This window comes from Pithys albifrons, chromosome Z, assembly GCF_047495875.1.
Source record: "Pithys albifrons albifrons isolate INPA30051 chromosome Z, PitAlb_v1, whole genome shotgun sequence".
Lineage (NCBI taxonomy): Eukaryota > Metazoa > Chordata > Aves > Passeriformes > Thamnophilidae > Pithys > Pithys albifrons.
In genome coordinates this window covers 44,116,738-44,140,292 of record NC_092497.1, presented here as the reverse complement: position 1 = coordinate 44,140,292, position 23,555 = coordinate 44,116,738, and the positions used below count along the sequence as shown (strand labels likewise).

Below are 23,555 nucleotides of genomic sequence, written 5' to 3'. Positions count from 1 at the left end.
CCTCCACAACTGCATGCACCTGGCACATAAGTTTCGTCTTCTGGCTTCCTCCACAAGCTGCACTGAGCTGGGGCTGTCCTGTCCCACAGTGACCCGCCTGACACGCCGCGCACCATCTGCGGCCACTCGGGGAGGGCACCCTGTCCCCGCTCGGGGAGGGCACGGAGGGCACCCCGGCACGGCTGTGCCCGCTCGGGGAGGGTACGGAGGGCACCCCGGCACAGCTGTCCCCGGCCAGAGAGAGGATCCCTCCCTGCTTTCCCCGGCCGGGGGCGGGGCCGCGCCTGCGGAGCCCGCACTGTCGGGCACGGGCGGGTCGGCGCAGGCGCAGGCGCAGGCGCGGGGCCGGGCGAGTGTTGTGGCCGGGGTGTGTAAGCGGCCCCGCCGGTGTGCGGAGTGAAGGAGCGGGGTCTCCTCGCAGTGGCCTGCCAGTCGCCTCCCCGGGAGTCTCAGAACAGACCCGGAGAGTGCGGCACAGGCCTGATTGGAGCCGGGAGCGCGGAGGTACCGCAGGTGGCCGCAGCCGGCCCGTCTGGAGAGGCCGTGCTGAGAGCGAGCCCCGGGTGAGTGGGGCAGGCAGAACGCCCTGTGCCTGCCCTGGAAACCGCAGCACCGTGTCAGACGGCCCAGGTGGGTGACCGTGGTTTCCCCGCTGCCGCTCGGGCGGGGGGCGCCAGCGGCTCCTGAGAACGAGCGGGAGAGGAAGGGGCTTTACGCCCCTGGTGTGAGGAAGTGTACCTGAGTGATCTTATTCGGGACACTCACAGGGCAAAAAGGGTTCAGAGACAGAGGTCTGGCGAGTTAGAGCTTTGATAGAGAGGTGGGTGTTCCTGGTCCTCTGGCACCAGGGGGACGGTTCGGTCTGCTGTCCTATGGAGTGCTGCAGGCAAACGGGAAAGGAAAGCTACGTTATGGTCATGGAGGCTTTCCTCCAGATGTATGGGTTTGATCTGCTACAGCTTTCCGTCACGGGTTGAATTTGTACAACTTTTTTATTTAATGCCTTCCTATGACTGTACCATAACTTTTAGGGAAGATGGAACTTCCTGTTATTTCCTGCAGCCTCATCAGAATGGGGAAACTGTAGAGTTTTTGGATCTTCCAAAAAAATGTTTAAGGATTGTGTCTGCCCAAGATAAAGAGTATTCATTTATACATTCTGTAAAGTTCTGAGCCTTTGCCTTATATCACAACACCCTGCACATCACCATAATGTGAAAGATTTATGTATGCTGTGAGTGTCCTTACACAAGTTGTTATTTTGTTCAGGCTCATCATACTTCTGTAGTGAGTAAAGGGTATTTAATTTCTGACTAACTTTGCAAAGCATACCTCTTCACTATGTGGTGTGTGTATATATATATATATATATGTATCTCTCTGAGTTAATGAAATCTACAATGAAGTCTCAGGTGTAGAAGTCAGGTTGAAAAACTTACGTGGAAATGAAAGAATTTTAGAAAGGTTTGGGTTTGGAAAAGACCTTCAAAAATCATTTAATTCCAACCCACCCTGCTCTGGGCAAGGGTGCCACCCACTAGATCAGGTTCCTGAAGGCCTCATTCAGCCTGGCCTTAAACACTCTCAGGGACTAAGCATCCACTTCTCTGAGCAACTTGTTCCAGTGCTTCACCACTGTCACAGTAAAGAATTTCTTCTAACATCTAATCTAAATAACCCCTCTCTTGGTTTAAAATATCTCCACCTTGTCCTATCATTATCTGGCCAGGTAAAAATAAGATGAGATGGTAATGAGGGCTGCTCTAATTTGGGTTTTTTGTGTATTTTTTCTTCTACGAAAATTTTTTTTTAGGTAATGTAAGCATTCCAGTTACACACGAGTGAGCAAGCAGGCATGTCAGCTCTTTGTCCACCACCGTCTCCTGCTGTTGCTAAAACAGAGATCTCTTTGAATGGCGAGTCACCTTTATTAGCTGCCACTTTTGCTTACTGGGACAATATTCTTGGCCCTCGAGTGCGGCATATCTGGGCTCCAAAGACGCAACAGGTACTGCTCAGTGATGGTGAAATAACTTTCCTTGCTAACCACACCCTGAATGGAGAAATACTCCGGAATGCAGAAAGCGGTGCAATAGATGTCAAGTTCTTTGTTTTGGCAGAAAAAAGGGTAATCATTGTGTCATTAATCTTTGATGGAAACTGGAATGGGGACAGAAGCACATATGGACTATCAATTATACTTCCACAAAGTGAACTTGGCTTCTACTTACCACTTCATAGAGTGTGCGTGGATAGATTAACACATATTATAAGGAAAGGAAGAATATGGATGCATAAGGTAGGTTAATTTTTCATTACTAAAATCAAGTCTGAGATTGTCTTGTGCAAAACCAAGAATTGGGATTCTGTGACAACTGTAATGTAGCAGTCCAAAAATCACAAAAACTCTAGGAGGCTAACCCCCCCTACAAGTGTAGTTTTGAAAGTTAAATGTTATCAAAATACTATGTCAGCAAATTCAGGGCTGGGTTTTTTAGCCACTTGAGGCAGTCTCAGTGAAATAGGTGTCTTGTACGGTTTTTCATCTCTGAATTTCATATGAATTGTTGATTTTAATTGTGTCAATTTGTGTATTTAAACTAGGTAGAAATGTAAAGGTCTGTTTCAAATAATTGTTTTCACTGTTGAGGTCCAGAAAAGGCAACCAATGCAATTAATGTTGTCATTGCTGTTACAGTTTTACTTTTTGAAAAAAGGGTATTAATGAACAAATGGCAGAAATTAAACTGTGTAGAACTAAAGGGAGAGCCACAAAAGTACATTTACTTTAGTCCAACTATTTCTACTCCTGAAACTAAAAAAGGAAAACATGTGAAACTTTCCTGAAGGATTGGAACTCTTACCTTTGGGTACATTATGGATATTTTCTTAGTAAGTGAAAATTGTTATGTCTTTTTCTTTAGAATAACAGTCTAATAATAAAAATTAAAATCTCTGTCATCTTCATGGTCTCCAGGTTGTCTTAGAGCAGCAGATTGCATGTCAGCTGTAGTGTGTATGGCAATGCACATTTGTCTGATAAAGTTTTCATACCTCTTCTATTCTGACACCTGCAGTCAACATACTGTAAACTTCCTTTTTGAGCACTCTTATCTGCACTAATTGAGATGGCAGAAATAACAAGACAGTGTTAATTTTTGTGGTGGTGTCTCCTTTTTACTGTATTGCCTGACGATGGCTGGAAGTGCTTTCCATCACATTGGCTCTTTGTACTCTCTGGGGCTTAATTTTCAGGGGAAGGGTGATACGTAAAGTTCATTTTCAATATAGTAGAAAGACAAATATTTCATTCCTACTATGGTCTTCTAGAAGTCTGCTGAATGTTAGTGCTTTTGACATAAGCGAATGTCATCTGGTGTTCCTGATTACATTACTTCTGCCATTTATTATCCTCTATACTGACTTCTGATGAGGGTAGTCAGGTAAGAATTATCCATAATTCTCAGTTTTTGGCCAGTAGAAGTAGCCTTCAAGTGGCATCAAAATCACAAAAAAATGTTTTCTACTAGTTTCCTCAGAAATTAAGTTCTTCATTCTTTTTCAGATGTTCTTGAAGGAGATAAGTCAACTGGGTTAGCTGAGCCAGTGATACATTCTGAAATAGACATTTAGGGTCTTTTTGGTTTTTGGAGGAGGATCAAAGATCCGTGCATATATCTGCAGTTCTTCAGCTTTACCTAGAAGAGAGAAAACTGCTTTGAAAATGTAGATTAAAATTTAGGCATGAGTTGTAGAATGATAATAACGAATTAAAACAAATTCATTCTATAGTCTGCATTTTGAGGCAGTTCGACAACTATGGTTACATACAACAGAAAAAAATAGAGCAGCTCTGAAAGGATCTGTCTTATCTGTTCTGGAAGTTGTAATAGTTGTGGTTATGAGGTCTCACTAGTTCTGTGTAGAGCCAGACAGCAGTTCCAGCTAAACTTGAGATGAGAAGAAGCCTTCTGAACTTGAGGAGTAGGAGAAACATGGAGCAATGTTCAGAGTGGCAAAGAAAGGCAAGCAAGTCGTCAACATAGGATTAGTAACCCCTTTCATCTAGTTCAACTTATATTCCAGATGTTTCTTTAATGATTTTCAAGCAGTTACATTTCTAAAAAGAAGGGGCTTACACCATTTGTTCAGCCTTATCTTCATGAAGACTGACTTGTTTAAAATCATTGTCAAGGATGTCTTACTTCTCTGACAATTACTGAAAGGTAGAGGTGACACGATGGAGTCTGGCTTGGTTCACAGATGCATCTCTTAGATGGTTAGGAAAGTTGTATTACTGTTTTAGGGCAAGTTGCTCTAGTTTATCCCTATTCATCTGCATGGAAAAACAATCTCGTAAACTCTTTTTCCACTTGAAGTTGATGAAATTTGAGTAGATCAGTCACAGGAAACTAATGAGTAACCAATAAAAATGCAATAACCTGTGAATTTTTAGGAAAATATATCAGTAGTTTACTCATCATCTGCTATTTTTTGTGTGTTGTATTGTATGCTCCAGTGATTAATGCTGAATTCTCCTTGTGAATAATAACTTGATTTCATTGTAAGTTTATTTTAAATGGAGTTTGTGACTCGGCTGCTGATGAATCTGTTTTCAGACCTTAGTTCAGTCCCTTGTACATAGTGTTTTGTGTATTTTGAGTTTCATGTCTCCTGTACTTGATTGTTATAAGACAATGTTTTGAAGACTTGTCAGTGTCTCAAGAGGTGGGAAAAAAAAGTCATATTTTTCCTACCTTCCTCAGTCAAATAATTTTTCTCTTTCTGAAGATTATATTTTTCCCTTGCTGCATCAGGAACCCTCAATCTGTACTGTATTCATTTGAAAATAAAAATCCATACATAAAGTGGAATTCCTCTCCATAATGTGATCATTTGGCATTTTCTTGATCTGCGATGAAGAAGCTTCATGTTTTGTCATTGTCATCACACTCTCCCTTTCCTGCTACACCTACCCAAGCATGAGAGAGGTTTGATGGGGGCAGAACAGGGAACATTGATGTGTTAGACGACATCACTTCCTGCTAAAGTCAGCTCTATAAAAGAAAAGAGATTTGTACATCAAAATTTGAATCTAAGAAATGTGACTCCACAGGGAAGAAACTGTATGTTGTGTGCATACATACCTAAACTCATAACAGAGTGTTCATATTTAACTGCTTCTCTTGCTCAGGAGAGGCAAGAACATTTCCAGAAGATTGTCTTGGAAGGCACAGAAAGAATGGAGGATCAGGTAAGGGCCATCTGGTTGATGCATATGGCACACCATTGAAAAACTATTTGGCTGCATCTGGTCACTGTAGAAGTTGGTACAACTGCTTATTTTGGGGATCCAGGAAGATACTGTGGACTGGCTGGTGATTTGCCATGCACAGGATTCAAAGTTTTTGAAGACAGGATGATGGAAGCTGTGGTTGAGTAGAAGAAAAATATATTTCTTCACTTTAGGGAAATCTGTGAAGAATATTACCTTTAAGAAAAGGAAAGTAATTTGCTTGAACTTGAAGCTCTGTAAAGGCAGGAGCTTCCATAGAGTCATGCTGGCTTCCTGTCAAGGTTTTTTCACTAGGTTAGTTCATCTGAGTTCCAGAGATGTACAGAGTCTGTCATGTCGGAATGGGGTTGGAGACCTAACAGATAAGACTACAAAAAGATTTTGTTTTCTGAAACGTTGAATGTGAAATTTTGGGTAAACAGTTTCTTTTGATAGATAAATCAGAGAAGTATTTTTGTATGTCAATAACTAATATGCCTGGTTTTGGTTTTCTCTTACTGTTAAAGCATCACACTTGGATGTAAAATGCTTAATAGTGATTGGATGTAATGTAGGATGTTCAAATTCTCTCACTCCGAATACTTCTTGTCTAGGCCAGTCAAAGGTGATTGTGAAAATTAGCATAAGACTCTGAAAATACATTTTAGACATGATGTTGAGAAGCCAAATATTATGTTTCCAGTTCATAATAATTTATGAGCAAAGCCCAGGTTCTCTGTGCATCAGTTTCTGCTCATACCATCCTTCCACAATAGCACATTACGGATGTTTTGCATGTAATGTAGCAAGTTCATGTTAGTAACTTTTAATGCTACCCAATGTGTTTTTACTGCAAGCATTTTATTTATTGTTCAGGGTCAGAGCATCATTCCAATGCTGACAGGAGAAGTCATTCCTGTAATGGAACTCCTTTCATCTATGAAATCACATAGTGTTCCAGAAGAAATAGATGTAAGTCTTTGTTTTATTTGTATTCTGAATTAAAAAAGTGGCTTTGGCTCTCTGGATAAAAAAAGTAAATTTTTCCCTCTGTTTTGATTCTCACTTTGGTGGAGAAAATGCCCGTTTTCCTGAATTCTTGTAACTTGGTTTCACATCCAGTTCTCCTAAGTGGTGTAGGAAATGGCAGTATTTCTTATGGGCAGCACTTGGCAAAATGGACTGCTTAGGAAGATACCATTTTAAGAGTGCAAAGAGTATTTGATGCAAACCAAAATGAGCAGTTGATCTTGACACCTGTTCAGTGTTCTTACAGAAGAAATAGGAGTGATCTGACATTTACTAATTTAAAGTATTCTGGACAAGGTTACAGAAGAAAAAACACTAGGAGGAACCTGACTTTGTGACTAGTGAAGAATGTTTAATAGTCAAGTCACTTTCCCATTTTCAAAATGCTTTGTCTGAAGTCAGAAGTTCTTTTTAAATTGTGCTTTTTGGGGTTGTCTTGAAACTTAAATAATTCCCAAAAAGTTGCCACCTATCAATAAAGGCAAAAAATCAATTAATTGGAAGATGTTTCAGATCCTTGTCTGACTTTTTTTTATATTTTCTTGCATTTCAGATAGGTGACACAGTGCTAAATGATGATGACATTGGGGATAGTTGCCATGAAGAATTTCTCCTCAAGTATGAAATTCTCTTTTGATTTAAGCTGTGGTTAAATGGTTAAACTTGTGTGTGCATCTAAATACATCTATTTGTATGTGCCTGTGAACATATATTGGAATGGTTTTATTTATAGGAGACACAATTTATTATGAAATAGCAGAAAACCTGCATTATGCATCAATGTAGTATATAGGGTGCATATTATTGAATTGTGTATTTCTCTTTTTTGCCCCTGTTCTTCATGTTTAAGTGGAAGCAGTTGAACTTGAGAGTAACTTAATCTCTGCCTGTGGGAAAGCATGTTTCACAGGTTTTAACTTAGGTTCTTTTACCTTTTATAACAGCTCCTGGGTAACTGCATTCATTTTTTTAGTCCTTAGTGTCATCTTCTGATACAGCATTACATATGCTTTCAATAGTGCAGAAACTGTTGAACTTCTAGATTTCAGCAGTTACCTACACAGCTGTTGAAAAGTCCTATGGTTATGGGCCTATAGGCTGTATTTATACTAGGAGTATTTTATTCTTCATCTCAAGATGATAATGGTTCAATTTCAGAAGTCTGATTAAATGTATTAACACATGTTTATTTTCACTTGCAGTGCAATTAGTTCACACCTGCAAACCTGTGGTTGTTCTGTAGTCGTAGGAAGCAGTGCAGAAAAAATTAATAAGGTAATGTACTTTCTAATGAACTGAACTTAAATGCTGATTATGAGGCGTGCTAGTGCGTTACTTGGAATAAAATTTATTTATAAACATACTTGAGCTTAAAGAAGGAAGGAATACTGTTGTCTGGCTATCTTCAGCTGACTGGTCTAGCCAATGATAATTCTGCCTGAAAATTTTCTTACCAATTGTATTCTGACAACTGTAAGAAAACCACTATATTTAATTGATACAGTGTATAAATGAGTAGTAAATAAGCCTGAGCTTTTAAAATTAGGTTTGTTAGCTAAAACACACAAATTGAAGTGATGTAACTAACTTGCCCATTTCAGCTGTGTCAGAGAATCATGAAATCAAGGGTGGAGGAAACCTTTAAGATCATCCAGACCAGCCATCCACCCAGCACTGCCAGTGTAACCACTGAACCACTAAACCGCATCACCTAGTGCTAGATCCAGATGCCTCTTAAACACCTGCAGGGACAGGGACTCCACCATCTTCCTGAGCAACCTGTTCCAATGGCTGAACACCCTAACAGTCGAAAATTTTTTCCTAATAGCTGATCTGAATATCCCATCTCATCTTAAGGCCATTTCTTCTAGTAGTCTCCCTGCAAGCATGGTAGAAGAGACCAGCCCCCACCTTGCTAAAACCTTGTTTCAGGTAGTTGTTAAGTGAGGAGCTGCCTCCTGAGTCTCCTTGAGTCTAAATAAACCCAGCTCCCTCAGCTGTTTCTCATAAGACATTTTTCCTAGGCCCTTCACAAGCCTTGTTGCCCTTTGTTGGACACATTTCAGCACCTCCATGTTCTTTTTAAAGTGAGGGGCCCAGAACTGGACACATTACTAGAGGTGAGGCCTCACCAGTGCCAAGTAGAGGGGATGATCCCTTGCCTGAGTTCTGCTGGCCACACTATTTCTGACATAGACCAAGATGCCATTGGCCTTACTGGCCCTCTGAGCAGACTGTTGGCTCTTTACTGAGCTGGCTGTTGACCAGCAACCCCAGGTCCCTTTCTGCTGAACAGCATTCCAGCCGTTCCTCTCCAACTTGTAGCACTGCAGGGATTGTTTTGACTCAGGTGCAAGACCTGACACTTCACTGTGCATGCAGTTGTCCTTAGTCTCCTGATTGAGTCTATCCAGGTGCCTCAGCAGAGCTTTCCTGCCCTTAAGCAGATCAACACCCCGAGCCAACTTGATGGGCTGCAAACTTACTGAGAGTGCACTCGATCCCCACTCCAGATCATCTGTAAAGATGATAAAACGAACCGGCCCCAAAACTGAGTCCTTGGGAACACTGCTAGTAGTGAGTATACAGACAATACCTATACTAATGGCTATTGCCTGTATACTCTTAAGCAATTAATATCTGCATAATTTCTCTTGCACTGGGCAATAAACATACTTTTGCATCCTGTCCTTCTTGTTTCATGGAACCTGTATATATTTCTTTAATGCAAAGTAGATTTATGAACATTGGGCCAGCTGAATTTATTATATATTACTTGTAAAGTATACATGTTGCGTATTATGTATTTTACAGTATGTTGTGCTCCTTGCCATAATGAAATATAGCAGGTTTTTTTAAAATATTTGGGGCACTTTTAGTAAACCTGTGTGTTGATATAAACAGTTTTTTATCCTTTGTAAAAATTGGGACAGGAAGGATGGATTGTTCCATGTGTATTAGCAGCAATGGTAAAGCACCTCTGGTTAAATCACCACTAACTGCTGATACAAGCTACAGGGAAACCAGATCAAAGAAAATTCTCAGATCTAGCTGAAATCAGCTAACCACAGCTAATATGTAGGTTTTCAGACATGTAAGATTTACACACATTAAAGTTATTGGAAATATTATATATTTAAGAGAATGTTATATATATATAAACACACACATCTACTATATATCATATAAGAGGAAATATTAAAGGCTTAATTATAAAATGCTTATACATCGTGAAATAGTTAAGGAGAAGGATTTAAGGTCTAAATGTTATGAATATATAAAATAATATATCAATAAGCTAAACACTATAGGAAAAAAACTGTGTAAAAGAATGTGAATTTCAAGATACATCCTAGATAAATTTCATAAATTAATTCTACACATGTTCTTATCAGCAGCATGTTTCTTGTGTCACGGTACAACTGTTAAGAAGTAATTGCTTTCTTAATGGGATAGTTTAGTTTTCCTTGTAAAAAAACACCTGTGGCATCTTGTAGCAAAAAGCATCAGTCAGAAGCTGTGTTGTCATTGCTTTAGATGCTGCAGAAAGACACTGTGCAAGGATAGAAACTTTTCAAATACTTCAGACACCATGGGTTAAAACTGGAAGATTAGCAGAATGGAATACATGTTGTATTTGGAATGATTACTGGTAGCAGTTTCAGAACAGGACTTTGAAAATGGATAATGAAGTACCTGTATTCGTTTTAATTGAGAGTTTAAGGAAATTACTGAGGAAATAAGCATGGATACTTATTTAGGAAATTGACTGTGGCTGATTTGAGACAATAACTGCTATTTCAACATGGAATGAATAAAATAAGAGGCTTAAAAGCCTGGGAAAGTAATCACAGTGGCTCATGTTTATGTAGTAGAGGTAGAAAGAAGCAAGAGTGATTTATTCTACATAATTGGATAAAAAACAAACTTCGCAAAAAAGTGTTAGATTTTTTCATCATTTGACAAGAAGTTGGAATAGAATGGCTTACAGCTTAATAAGGTAAGCATGTCACTGTTCTGTTGCCTTCATAAAGTTTTGACTTTTCTAGTAAGCATGATCAACTGTTTTACTCATGTCCTAGTTTAAGGGAAAACCAAAGTGTTTACCAAGACCAGAGGAGAGGATTCCTCCTCAATAACGACATCACCCCTTATTACATTTAAAAAAAACCCCCAACTTTAATTAGAAAATGTATATAAGAAGGATAACTGTTCTTAACTACTTTATAGATATAGAAAGATACAGATATAGATAGATATAACTATAAACAGACTAGAGCAAACTGCACCCCCAGCACCAAAAAACCCCAACCCCTAAAAACTGTAGGATCCTCCTGGTGCAATTATATTTATGGACAGTGGCAGTGTCGCACCTTGGCTGGCTGCAAAGTGAATTCTCAGTCTTTTCCCAGCAAGACAGAGACAAGGGAAGGGTGTATGACTCATCTTGGGGCAGGATGGAGCCTTTTCCATGGGGAAGAGCAGACTCTCTTTGTCCTTTGTTCAAAGAAGGAAACGCTGGAAGTTGAGGAGTGGTGATAGTTCCCAGAAATCTCCTTGCAGTCAAAGTTTTTCCCAGGAAAAAGGTCTGCAGTGAGTCCTGAAGCAGCTATAACCCTCCTCTCTTGTCTCCTCTCTCTCTGATGCTCAGGGTGGCCAGAGATGGAGGGGGGAAGGTGAAGAGCAGAGCCAGAAGGAGCTCAGCAAACAGTGGCTTCTCCCCAGCAGCTGCCCCAAAACAAAGTGAAGCCAGCACCCAGGAAAAAGCCTCTCCCCCTCCCAGGTGCTGGGGGTCTGCTCCTTACCTCTGCCCCCCATTAAGTTGGAATCTAGCCATCAACCACTCCTTTGTTCTCAGTCCTGGTACTTCAACTCCCAAAACCTTTGTGTTGGTAGGGTGAGAGAAATTCCCTGAAGGAACCCTTTTCTTTGTTTGAACTTTGGACAGCTCATCATCTGAAATGCCTAATAGAGTCTAGTCAGACCGACTTCCTGACATTTTAATGCTTTTCAAAATTATTCTTTTTAATGCAGATTGTGAGAACATTGTGTCTGTTTCTTACACCATCTGAACGGAAGTGTTCCAGGCTTTGTAGAAATGAATCTTCTTTCAAATATGAGTCAGGACTTTTTGTTCAAGGCTTACTCAAAGTAAGTATACTGAGGAAAGTTCTATTCTGCTGTAGTGCAACAACATCCTTCAGTGTATATTTGTGCATATGATATGCATACTCATACACACTTTCATGTATAAAGAAATATTTCATCTTCCCTTGATTCTTTTCTGGTGCTGTGGCTTTCCATGTAACTATTTGTATCTTAAAATTCCAAGCCAGTCTTTTCCATGATACACCTGTTTCTTGTGGATTACTCAGAATTGTTCCTATACTTTGAGTTACAATAATAATAGTCTTTTTTTCTGCTTGGGGCTGGAATCCCAAAAGGCATTAAGTTTTTGTGTTGCACCAAAACTGAAGAAGGAACAGTTGCATCAATCCTGCAGTTTCCAAGTATTTTAAGCAGGCTGTAGCAAAGGGTGAAGATGAATAGAAAAATAATGCTTCTTGCTCTAGTGAACATTCAGAACTTACCAGGGAAATATAGTACTGTAATGCTAGTGGGCTCACGAAGTCAGGTGATGCAATACTGAAATACAGCAGTCACTTTAGTATCTGTTTTCACTATTACATTAAGGGAATCATCCTCTATTAATAAAGGACATATTGCTACGATACAACCACCGGTTCTCTCAAACAAAATACGTTTAAACACATGGGGTATAAAATTTAGGCATGATGCTTTAACACTGTTTTGCTCCAGTACAGCTTTGCATTTTTAACTAGAATAATATTTCTTTTCACTAAACCAGGATGCAACAGGAAGCTTTGTGTTGCCCTTCCGACAAGTAATGTATGCCCCATATCCCACTACACATATAGATGTGGATGTCAACACAGTGAAGCAGATGCCCCCTTGTCATGAGCACATCTATAACCAACGACGATACATGAGATCTGAGCTGACAGCATTTTGGAGAGCTAATTCAGATGAAGAAATGTCTCAAGATCATATTATCCACACTGATGAGAGTTTCACACCTGATTTGTACGTACTCTCACATCTCACAAAGCAACTTGATTTAGGATGAGAGAGTGAAGGAGTACAAAGCCTACTTGCTAATAAAGTATATGAAGTTTTTTAGCTTTTGGGAAGCTCTTTCAGCTCAGGTAGATACATTTGTTTTGGAGGAATTTAACACGTCCTTCAGTAATTTTGTTTCATTAAATATTACTGAAATGAATTTTCAGTACTGATTCTAACTGTGTTATGTTAATTTTAGTGCCTGTTTAATTAGGGTTATAACAGAGCTAATAGCAGGGACCAAAGGCTTTCCTGGGTTTATTTCATTTTGTCTGAAACATTTGCTTTAAAATTCTGCATTAGCTTTAAAATTCTGCATTAGCTTTGAAAATACTAGAAACCATTAAAATTTTAAATTGACTTCTAATTTCAACCAGACTGTAAACAGTAATGGTATTGCTGTGCTCTGCTGCTGGAACATTAGTGTCCCTTAATAGCATTACCTCATATGTTTGTTTCCTTTCTTTTCTATAGAAATGTGTTTCAAGATATCATGCATCGAGATACTTTAGTAAAAGCCTTTCTGGATCAGGTAATTGTTGCTTTCTCAGAAAGAACAAGAGGTAAAGTTTGGTACTTTGAGCCCTAGTAACAGATAACATAACATGAATAGATAATTTGTTGGTTTGGTAGCTCTTCTTCATTCTACTGCTATGATTCTTCTCTACGTATGTAGAAAGAAAAATATAATAGTGAAACTCCTCCTTAGGTATGAAAAACAATGAACATTTTCTATTGCTGTGAAACAATGTCAACAATTACAGCATTGAGAAAGCTATCTTTCTTACAGGGAATAATTTCAGGTAATTTTCATTTAAAAGAAAAATAATACTGTATCCAAACAGAATTGTAGAACAGCTTAATTTATTGCACCTGAGCAGATAGAAAACTGAGAAGGCATGTTGACTATGTCTACAAATCTGTTGTTACTTGCCTGCTTTGCTATAATTAAGGATATGTTACACATGTATGCAATGTTTCTTTGTTTTTCACATTCTTAAAATGGTTCTCAAATTTCCATGTCTAATATTCTGATATAATTTTTAACAGATCTTTCATCTGAAGCCTGGCTTGTCTCTCAGGAGTACTTTCCTTGCACAGTTTCTGCTAGTCCTTCACAGAAAAGCCTTAACTTTAATAAAATACATAGAGGATGACACGTAAGTGAACTGATAATGGAAAGAATGTTTTGAGAAACTTTTTCTGTTCTACTTTACAACACACATGTTTTATTTTCTTGCAGCCAAAAAGGAAAAAAGCCTTTTAAGTCTCTCCGTAGCTTAAAGGTGGATCTTGACTTAACAGCAGAGGGCGATCTTAACATAATAATGGCCTTGGCTGAGAAGATTAAACCAGGTCTACATTGCTTCATCTTTGGAAGGCCATTTTACACCAGCGTCCAAGAACGTGATATGCTCATGACATTTTGAAGTTCTCCATTTGTCTGATACTGCACAAAATCTGTCAGTGTTACACCACTGGTGACAATCATTGACAACTGGGGATGAAGCATCTGGAGCTCAGTAACACTGTGTGTCCAAAGCAGGAAGGGTCTTGTTAGAGGGAATAACAGCTTTCTAGACAAGGATGATTTTAATGAATTCTTCTCTTCTGCTGTTTTTCTTAATTGTAAGAGTTACCAGAGGTTCCTTAGCCATATTGGCTTAGTAGATAAGTTTGAACATGTTGTGGTGTATAATAAAGAGAAGCATTCTAATTTTCATTCCCCAGAGACTTCATTCAGGTGTATGTCACTTTTTCCCTGTTCTGCTCTGTCAGTATTTTCAGTGTTTCCACAGAAAACAATACATACGTCCTCTCCAGTCATGGAGGTTGCAAAATAGTTGCTTTCCAAGAATTTCAAAGAGGTTTTAAAAGTGTTTGTTCATATATATGTGGTACAAATCTGAAATGTGATTTCCTTTATCTCCCTTTTTAACACTACTGACTCCTTCTTTTAGAGTGTTTAAGCATGCTTGGGATTTTTAATATACTACAAGGTACTATTCTGTGCAAACTGTTGATTATTAGCAACCTAAACAGCAGCACACTCCACATGGGAACCTAGGTCATTATTCAAGCAGCTTTGTACATGTAAGTGACAACCAGGATACTCTGTCAAGACATCGTTGGGCCATCCTTCGCATAACTGAGCTCTTTCAAAACACAAAACAGAAAACTTGGTGTGATTCCATAGCCGTTGTCAGTATTTCTGTCCATGAACTGCGACTGTAGTTCCAATGTCAGTCCCGTAAGGTTCATAGAATCATTTAGATTGGAATGGTGATGCCACCAGTTCCCTGAGGACTGTGTTCCAGTCCTTCAAATGAATGCATTAGACCTTCTAAGAGAACACCAAGGTGGCAGACAAACTAAAACAGTTGGGTTTTTTCCTTTTGCATCACCATTAATATATTTGGCAATCCTTAATTCGGATATGAGCACAGCTATTGTGATGAGCATTTTGCTAAGTTAATTCTGGTCATTAAGCTTGACTCCCTTATTAGTTCAGCTTAGCACATCTCCCAGCTTGACTTCAAAGTAAAAACACAGCTGCTATTTGTGTGCCACAACCTTTCTTTCTCAGTAGCAAGTAGAGTGATATCAGATGAATCTAGACTTTTTTTTATGGTGGTGTGTGTTACACTACAATCAGGGGTACAACTGTACTGCATGTTGTTGTATCTTTTCTCTTTCTGGACAAACACAGGAATTTATTTGTGTCATGCTTCAGTGTAAAGTCATAACTCAATATTGAATATGAAAGAGCTGCACTTGTGATTGGAGAAGCCACAGTTGCTTTATTCCTTACATTGCTTGTAACACTCCCTGCTGAACATGTTTCTGGTTTCAATGTATCTTTTTTAGTGTTACTTTCATGCAGTGAGGCATAAAAGTTAAAAAAAGTTAGATTCACAACTTTTCCTGAAATGTCTATTACTCGGATTTTAAAAGGAATACTGTCTCTTATTTAGTTGTCCACAATTCACTCGTGTTTCCTGAAAGACAAAGATTTACAATTAAATGTTTAGAGCTTCTGAAAGACGTAGAATTTAGTCTCCGCTGCACACCATTTTTGTGAATAAGCGTCATCAGCATTACCTGGTTTCCCAAGTAATAACATTTTGTGGAGCCATCTTTTTGCTGTACATGCATGGAGGACTCTTGGAATGAGCTTGACGATTCATGAAAAGAACTTGTCAGAATTATGCTGACATAAGTTTAGTTATGCTGAGATGCTGTTTGTCTACCATTACTGTTCCCTTCTGTGTTTTCTATAGAGGTGTTAGCAAAGAGCCTGATTTTGCTTAAGTCTTTACTATCATCTGTAAGATAGTGAAAGAAATTTAATAAACAGTGCCGGAACCTAATGTAGAAGTTGTGCCAAAAATATAAGGAGCTTTAAATCTGCTGCTGAAATTAACCCTTTCAGCTTGATAGGCATTGGAAACTTAGCACTGACACTACTAACAGTCAAGATACTGGCTTACTGAAGATCCTGTCACTTTTTGAAATTACTAAAAACTAGAAACTCTCAAATGCTACTTTTGTTGCACAGCTGCCACAAGTGCACTGTTACAAGTGCAGTATGTATGGCAAAGTACATTGTTAAACATATCTGCATGTTGTGTTGTACGTTTTGCTCAGGAAACAAACTACTCAAATAAAATTCATGCACTATTTTTGTCTTTAACTGTTGCTGATTTTTTTCATAGAATTTCCCATCTCTGATGGATGCATCATCATTATCTTTTATCCTTTTAATTAAAGATGAAACCTTTCTTCCTTCTTGTTAAAGTTATGCTGGATGTTGATTTCCTTGTTGAAAGTCATATGTTATTTAGTTCCACCGTTTCTGTTAAGGATTTTCTCTTTTCAGGCTGAGACTGGTGGGACTTGCTATGGTTCTGATGTGCTCCAATATGAATTTAGCCTCTTTTAAAAAAACTTTAATCCCATATGTTGTATCTAGAAGTAGTGGAAACCTTTCTTCAGGGTTTTATTTCCTTATATTTAAAATAAAATGGCTTATTTATTTCCTCCAGTTGGATTTGAAAGCAAAGTAGTGTTTTAGATCATTTTTAGTAGCCCATTATTCGTGGTGTTTGCATATCTGTAAAGGCAGCATAGAAAGATATCCACTGGACTGTCTTATTTGTGAGGACCACAGAGGATATTCCAGATCTATGTAGCAATTTGCTGTAATGTCAGTTTTATTCCAAAGCAGAACAGGCAGTGTGATGGTGTTGTATCTCTAAGCTAGCAGTACGATATGCCAATATAGAGTGCCAGAACTTTGACATTCCACTCACCTCAGGGAAGAGGTGTTAAAAAGCTTTCTCTTCCTAGTCTCAGTTTAGTGACGATAAAGGAGCGTGGTCCAAAGCATGAGGACTATCCCACACAGGCATGTTGCTCACCTCTTGTCTCATCAGAGCTTACAGAGCATGTACTTTGTCCTCTTCAACAGCAAGGAGTGACAAACTATATGCGTGAGAATGCAGAGAAGGTTATTTGCACATGAGTAGAACACAGTTATGCTGTTTACCCCTGTCCTGAGGTAGAGCTCCTGTTACACCTCTTTCTTGGGCAAAACACCAGGGAAACTCCATGGCAGCTTGTCCTTATTTACAAGGTTGTTCATGTGATACTTTTGTTAAAGGAAGTATGCATGTCCAGAGATTTCAAACACAGAAGGCGTTCAGTTAAAACTGAGAAGTATGAAAAAGGACACAAGCCTGACAATGTCTGCCTAGTAAGTGTGACTTCTAAATAAAATAATAGAGCTACCATGCAGAAACTTCTATCTCTCGCTTAACACAGGGCAGGCAGCTTTTCAAAGTGAAAGACCAGAGGAAAGAGAAATTTTTACTTCAACAACACAGAACTGGAAATTGGTAATTGTTTTCTTCTCTTAGATATTTCTGTCTCTATTGTCATATAGATGGATGAGGCCTTGACACCTAGAAAAGGGCCAAAAGACAATCTGGGGAACTGTAGCTTGACCAGTTTTACTCAGGTACCTGAAAAAAGTCATGGCATGTGCCCTCTCAGAGCTCATGTTTTACCACATGAGGAAGGAGAAGGTGATTGGGAACTGTCAGCACAGCTTGACAAAGTGAATAATGCTTCACCCAGCTAATTACTTTTTGTGATAAAATGACTGGATTTGCAGACATGCAGAAAATGGAATATAATTTAGGCTGGCTTCAGCAAGGCTTCCAAGCACCCTACCACAATGTCCCTGTAGCCAAGCTGGATGTTAGGATGTGGGTGGGTGGCCCACCAAAGGCATATCTGGGTAGGTGGTTGGGCTCAGAAGTGATGGTCACTGGATCATATCTGGTGCCCTGTGAGGTCTCATGGTGTCTGACCTGGGGTTTGTCCTGTTTAACATCTCTATCCATGACCTGGGAGGGTGACCAAGTCCACCCTGTCAGGTTTGCAGGTGGTGCCAAGTCAGGGACCACTGTTCAATGTGCATAAGGGCAGGGCAGCTGTGCAGCATGACTGGGACTGGTGAGAGGAAAGGACACATTCCCAAAGTACTTGGGTCAGGAAAAAGAGCAGCCCTGTCCTGGGCAGGTACAGTCCTGGCAGCCATGCCTGTGAGACCAGGGGCAGCTCTGCAGAGAAGGCCCTCAGTCCTGGTAGGCAGCAAACTGAGCAGAATCAGAGGGACTGGAGGTAAGGAAAGCTTATTCCTCATGAGGACAGCTGAGCAGTGAGCATGAGCCTTTAATTGGAACATGGAGGCTAATCAAGACTTTTTGTAAAATCATCTCTGTATAACAGAAAAAAGAGTTTAGGTAGAGGAATGTAGACATTTAAGCAAGGATAAGTAAAATCAGTTAAGATATTTTTGGCTATTTTGGAATTCCAAGTAAAAGCGTGATGCTCAAAGGCAAACACCTGAAGTTCCATCCCTAATCTTTATCTAATAAAAAGGCAAAATGTTTTAAATTGTACAACAACCAAAAGCTAATGGATGAAACTTTGAGTTCAATGCCAGTTTATCTTCGATTTAGAAAATGGTCTTGTAGTACAAGAGATTGTCCTTTCCAATGTAGTTAAACAGCCAGACTTTTTGTTTTCAGGAGAAGCAGCAACATAAGAAATTACAGGTCGAGGAATACTGATATTTACTACTGCCACCTATCCATACAGTAATTCTTTATTTCTGCCAAAATGTTCAGTGGTGTAGCTGTCTGACAAAACTGCAGTTTTGGCCTGCATTTAACCATAGGGATGCAAAGCAGTTTGCCCTTGCTGAGCTTTCTGTCTGTCTCAGGCTGCCTCTTCACTGGAGATGAATCCAGGATCACATCCATCTTCTCCTGGCATTCTCTGCTCTGTCTCTGTGAAAGCAATATTTGAAAACAATTTCTGACAACCTCGAATCTGAAGGAAAGACCTTCTGTCATTAGGGGTTTTTTTTAGTAGCCAAGGACCACTGCACAGACAACACAAAAAGCACAAAGGACCTGGACAATAAGTAATGACTAATTAACTTCATACGAGTTTTTGGCAGAGAACTGAACACTGGCAGGCTGAAGAAAATTCTGGATTCAACGTGCTTTTAGCATCTGACATTTTTCCCTTCAGGTTTGAGACTTGATAGGTAGCCAATGCAAACTGATAAACATGCTTTTGATTAATGATCACACTAGAAGAAAATGTGTAGGATGGCAATATTCTCAGTGGTCTAGGCACTCAGATATACCAGCTTGTAATTAAATAACAACGCAGAGTATTAGACTTGACTGTGAAACTGTTAATTATAGGTTGTAGTCCTGTGAAGCACATAAACATGCAACTGCAATCAAATTACGTTTTTGTTAGTGTGGAGGTGCAAGTCAATATCCTCACCCATTAAATCTAATGGACACAGTCCTGATGATAGGTTGTCCAGGGAGGGTCCCTTTGGCATCCCAATGATCTCGGGCATGCAGGTCAGCATCACTGCTGTCTGGAGACATTCGTACTCCTATTGCTAGAGGGTCCGCCTTTTTTCTCTACCTGACTTCATATTTTACTCCTCATGTTTTCTTTTATTAGCTGACATTTTTTACATCCTTGCATCTTCCTTACTCCACCAAGTTCCTCTCAGCACTCCACACCTGATTGTTTTCTGTCATTGAAATTTGGTATTTCTGATACTGTCACTCAGGCAACACTGGCCATATGTAACTCTACCAAGAGTAAAGCTCAGTCTGAGTGGCTTTGCACTCAAAGCTCCCCTACCATCGTTCCTTTCATCCTAATTGGACTTCTAGATATAATTGCTTTACTTTAGCCTTCATCCCCCTCCCTCATTCTTATAGAGCATGAGCAGATTTTCACTCTATGAACCAACAGTTTACACACCAGAGCAACAGAGTAATTCATTTTTCACACATCTGCTGCAGTCTGTCACAGGTACCCTATAGCACCATGCCTGATGTAGGCACACCCCACGGGATCTCCAATATGCTAAGGCCAAGAGGGTTGTCAGCTCCATAGCATCCAGGAAACCAAGCTTTCAGTCCCAGGAAATGCAGTATGGGGAAGTAAAGTCACTATCAAGGCTTCTTATCTGTTTTTTTTTTAGGATAATTGTGACCCACATGACTGTAGCATCTCATTGACCTATATTTACAGCTATCTTTATTTCAGGCAAAGTTTTCACATATATATAAAAAATACAAAATGTAAACTCTGAAGATGTGAAAAAAATTTAATAAGGCATTCCAGTCACCTTTCTCACAATGCATTTAAGACAAAAAATAACTAAAAAAAAGGTTTGTAGCTAATAGACTCCATTAACTTTGAGTATGTCTCTTTTCAAATTAATCACAGAGTTCTCATTCACATCTGTTCATATTTCAGTAGATTTCTTTGTCCATTTGTGAGCACAAATTTTCTGTCACATGTGAAAAAAAAGTCTGTCTGTTTGACTGGTCTCCGGGATGTGGTGGTAACATGATCTTTTTAATTAGTTCCATGGAAGTGTCAGCTTGTAAATGTGTTTATTACTAAAAAAAGGTAGCTAAATCTGTAGCTTTACACATCAGAGTATATCTAGTTTTCTAATTATGGCATTTTGTTAATGGAGAGTGTGTACACATAAAAAAATTTTACAGTGCTTGAGTGTATCATTATGTTGGTGAAGGCTGCCTTAAATGTACCAGGGTTTTTTATGTGAGTTTTTCTGCTAGAATTTTTATCTGAGACTGCAAATTCACAAACTGAATATAGAGATGCCTTTCATCTTGCTAAAAACATTTTCTATTATTTTTTTATCACTGGGTTTTGTTAATTATTTTGTTAATTGTTAATTTTCTGATGGCTAGTAATGTGACATACTACTAAATCAATGCATTGGGATAAAAGTCCAAACATATGTGTTTTAGATTAAGCATAACCCTTCTACAAAGGATAGAATGTTTGGAAACTGCAGACATTTTGAGGTAAACCTAGGACAGCTAAAAGCTATCAGGATGATGCTGAAACCACAGGCTGCAATCACAGAGAAACCTTAGAGCAAGTTTTGAAACAGAGCTTCAGCCCTGTTTCTGAAAGCTGCAGGCCAGTTCCTGTCTGTGCAAGGAAACAACAGGTGCTCCCAGTGATCTCAGCTGTTTGCTGGGCTTCCCTCACCTGCTTGTGTTTTCACACACTATGACAGAGAATGAAATGAGGTTAAAGGAGAAAAAAAAACAATGCTGGGTTCTGGCACAGACAGAAGAGACAAAAGTTATTTTGCCAAAGACTGAAGGAGGAATCCAAGACTGAGGATGACTTATCCAAGGAAGAGTTGCAGAATAGGCACCTAAATCACCTCCCATGAGGCTCTGTTATTCAAATTCTGCCTTTTGCCTTCACAGCTCAGAGAGGGACAGAGGGGTTTTACTATCAAGGGAGAAGTATCTCAATGGCCTTAAAACAGTTTAAATGGGAAAGAATTAAGAATTTTTCCCTTGAGTCCATTTGTCTGAATTCCGAAGAGTCTGATTGTGCAGAGATTGAAAATATTTTTGCTTTTAAATGCAAACAGGGCTACTACTTTTCTTCAAAACAATCCAGTGTTATTCTGCTGTGCAATGAAAGATCAATTATTTGGGTTTGTGAAAAGGAGGCTTTTAGATAACTTGGGTGACAGAGGTCACAAAACCATCCCCGGCCCTGCTCAGTGCACAGAGACCTCCTGTCTGTTTGCAGGCAGCTGCTGGAAACAGTTTTGCTGCAGTTGGCAGAGCCTGTGACTGAACCAATCAAGGAGCAGCCAGTGGGATTTCAAATGCTCTCTGTTTGCAATGAGATTTCTCAGAATATTTTGAGGAAGAAGCTGAGAAGAACAGCACAATGACATGACAATAACAAACTGTCTGGTTATGACTATGCTGAAAGGGTAGCATTTACTTCAGTACAAACAAAGGGTTTGGGTGGAAGGAGGAGGGCTGGGACTGGTTAGACATGAAATTTTTCCCAAGTCAGGAGAAAAAAAAAATCCATCCATGGAGGTCAGGAAAACTGAGACAAAATCTTCTTGAAAGGTAAGAAAGGGGAATTGAAGGATGCTGGAGAGGGCAGAGCAATGAGAGACCATCAGTAGCGTGCTGGGAAGCCCACAGGGCTGCAAAGGGAGACTAAGAATGTCAAAGTTGTGTGTGACAACCATAGCACTGAGACAAAAACCCATATATGAATTCCAAGGACACAGAATAGCCTGTGATTTACTCGGTACCTGTATAATTACTCAAGCACGTACCTTTTGGTTTGCTACTTCATGTTAGAACTTGGTAAAATGCTGTGGGAGTGCTTATACAAGCAAAATAATTGATGTTGAGGACCAGCAGTCCCCACAATGCAGGTTTCAGCAGTATGGTACTTCAGACAAGCTTTAGTTTCATCCCATATCCTGACTGCTAGCTAGCTGGAGTACCTTTTCCCATCCTGTTTAGTGGAATCCAATCCATTTTATACCATTAGGTGAGGCAAACAACAGTGAATTAAAAATGATGGTCAGGTGAATGATTTTAGAAAAGTATTACTGAAACACTGCTACACATGTACCCTCTGACCAGGTGACTGATAACAAATAATGGGTATGAGTGCACAAATGAAACTAGAGGGAAGAAGGATAACAGAAAGGAGACAAGGGGTAAAGGAAAAGGGAAATGTGAAAGGGTTAATTATCCAGGAAGTTCCAAAAGAAGAGGAAAAAGGACTACCAATCCATTTTTATCTTCAAAGGTAGCATGGCATGGGGGCAGAAATTAATCTGCTTTGAGGTCTATGTCTCAGTTAGAAAAATGCTCTGTTTTTATCATAAGTGCATTTAAAAATATCTCAATGGTGGTAAATAAATAGATATTAGAATGATCATATTTATGTACTTCTAATTTTTTCACCACATTTGGTCTTAGTTGCTCATTTGATTTTTCTTTCTTGTTGTAGAAGTCTGTTGAAATGCAAGGATCCAATTCCTTCCTTGTTTCTCCTCTCTTCCAGCTAATCACTGAATGTAGGCAACATTTTTATTTCTAGAAGAAAAATCATGCAGCATGCATCAGAAAGAGAAGGCAGGAACTTGCCTCAGCAAATATTTCACTATTTCTTTATTATAAGATGATTTTTAAAAACTATTATACTATATCTAAATGCTTGTAAAGACATATAACTTGTTCAGAGGCAATTGATGTGGACTGAAATACATCTTTTTTCTCAGCCATAGAATGAGGTTGTGGAAAAATTTGCTGTTTAAGTTTTTCACTATTTGTTTGAAACATTATACAGAACAAAAATTATTACTATGTTAATTGCTTAAGGTTCCTGTGTTTCCAATGTAGCTAGATTTAATTTCCCTTCTACTTAATTTCATGGGATTCCTCTCTAAAGGCTTTTTGTGCTGCAGCACCTCCAATTATTAGAAGTTTGGCTTCTCATTAAAACTCCTACAGTATAAAGAAGCCAGGCATCTTGGAGCCATCTCACACTTGCTTGTGGGCAGAAATTGTGGAATGCTGACTGTTCTGCATGTCAGATCTTGCCAATGGCTAGAGAAAAATAAGGCCATTATTTAAAACAGCTTTGTTATTTTTTTCCAAAAAAATCCAAGACCCATCTG

The 23,555-nt window shown here is 39.3% G+C and overlaps 1 protein-coding gene across 2 annotated transcripts; it reads left to right on the top strand.

The window, feature by feature from the left end:
* The first annotated feature begins 339 nt into the window (after positions 1–339).
* On the top strand, positions 340–16,181 carry C9orf72 (C9orf72-SMCR8 complex subunit). 2 transcript variants are annotated; one of them, XM_071580934.1, is made up of 11 exons: positions 340–630; positions 1,814–2,299; positions 5,195–5,254; positions 6,152–6,247; positions 6,858–6,922; positions 7,507–7,579; positions 11,339–11,455; positions 12,174–12,409; positions 12,920–12,977; positions 13,496–13,605; positions 13,689–16,181. In XM_071580934.1, the coding sequence occupies exons 2-11, from the start codon at positions 1,856–1,858 to the stop codon at positions 13,873–13,875; spliced, it is 1,446 nt and encodes a 481-aa protein (XP_071437035.1). In that variant the 5' UTR covers positions 340–630; positions 1,814–1,855; the 3' UTR covers positions 13,876–16,181. The 2 variants fall into 2 exon arrangements, with proteins under 2 accessions (XP_071437035.1, XP_071437037.1); XM_071580936.1 differs by lacking the exon at positions 340–630 and having other exon boundaries at positions 1,958–2,008; positions 2,121–2,299.
* The last annotated feature ends 7,374 nt before the right edge of the window (positions 16,182–23,555 follow it).

Coding starts and splice junctions, on each gene's coding strand:
- C9orf72 (XM_071580934.1), top strand. CDS start 1,856: ATGTCAGCTCTTTGTCCACCACCGTCTCCTGCTGTTGCTAAAACAGAG. Junction 11,456..12,173: donor TTGTTCAAGGCTTACTCAAA/GTAAGTATACTG, acceptor TCACTAAACCAG/GATGCAACAGGAAGCTTTGT. Junction 13,606..13,688: donor AAATACATAGAGGATGACAC/GTAAGTGAACTG, acceptor ATTTTCTTGCAG/CCAAAAAGGAAAAAAGCCTT.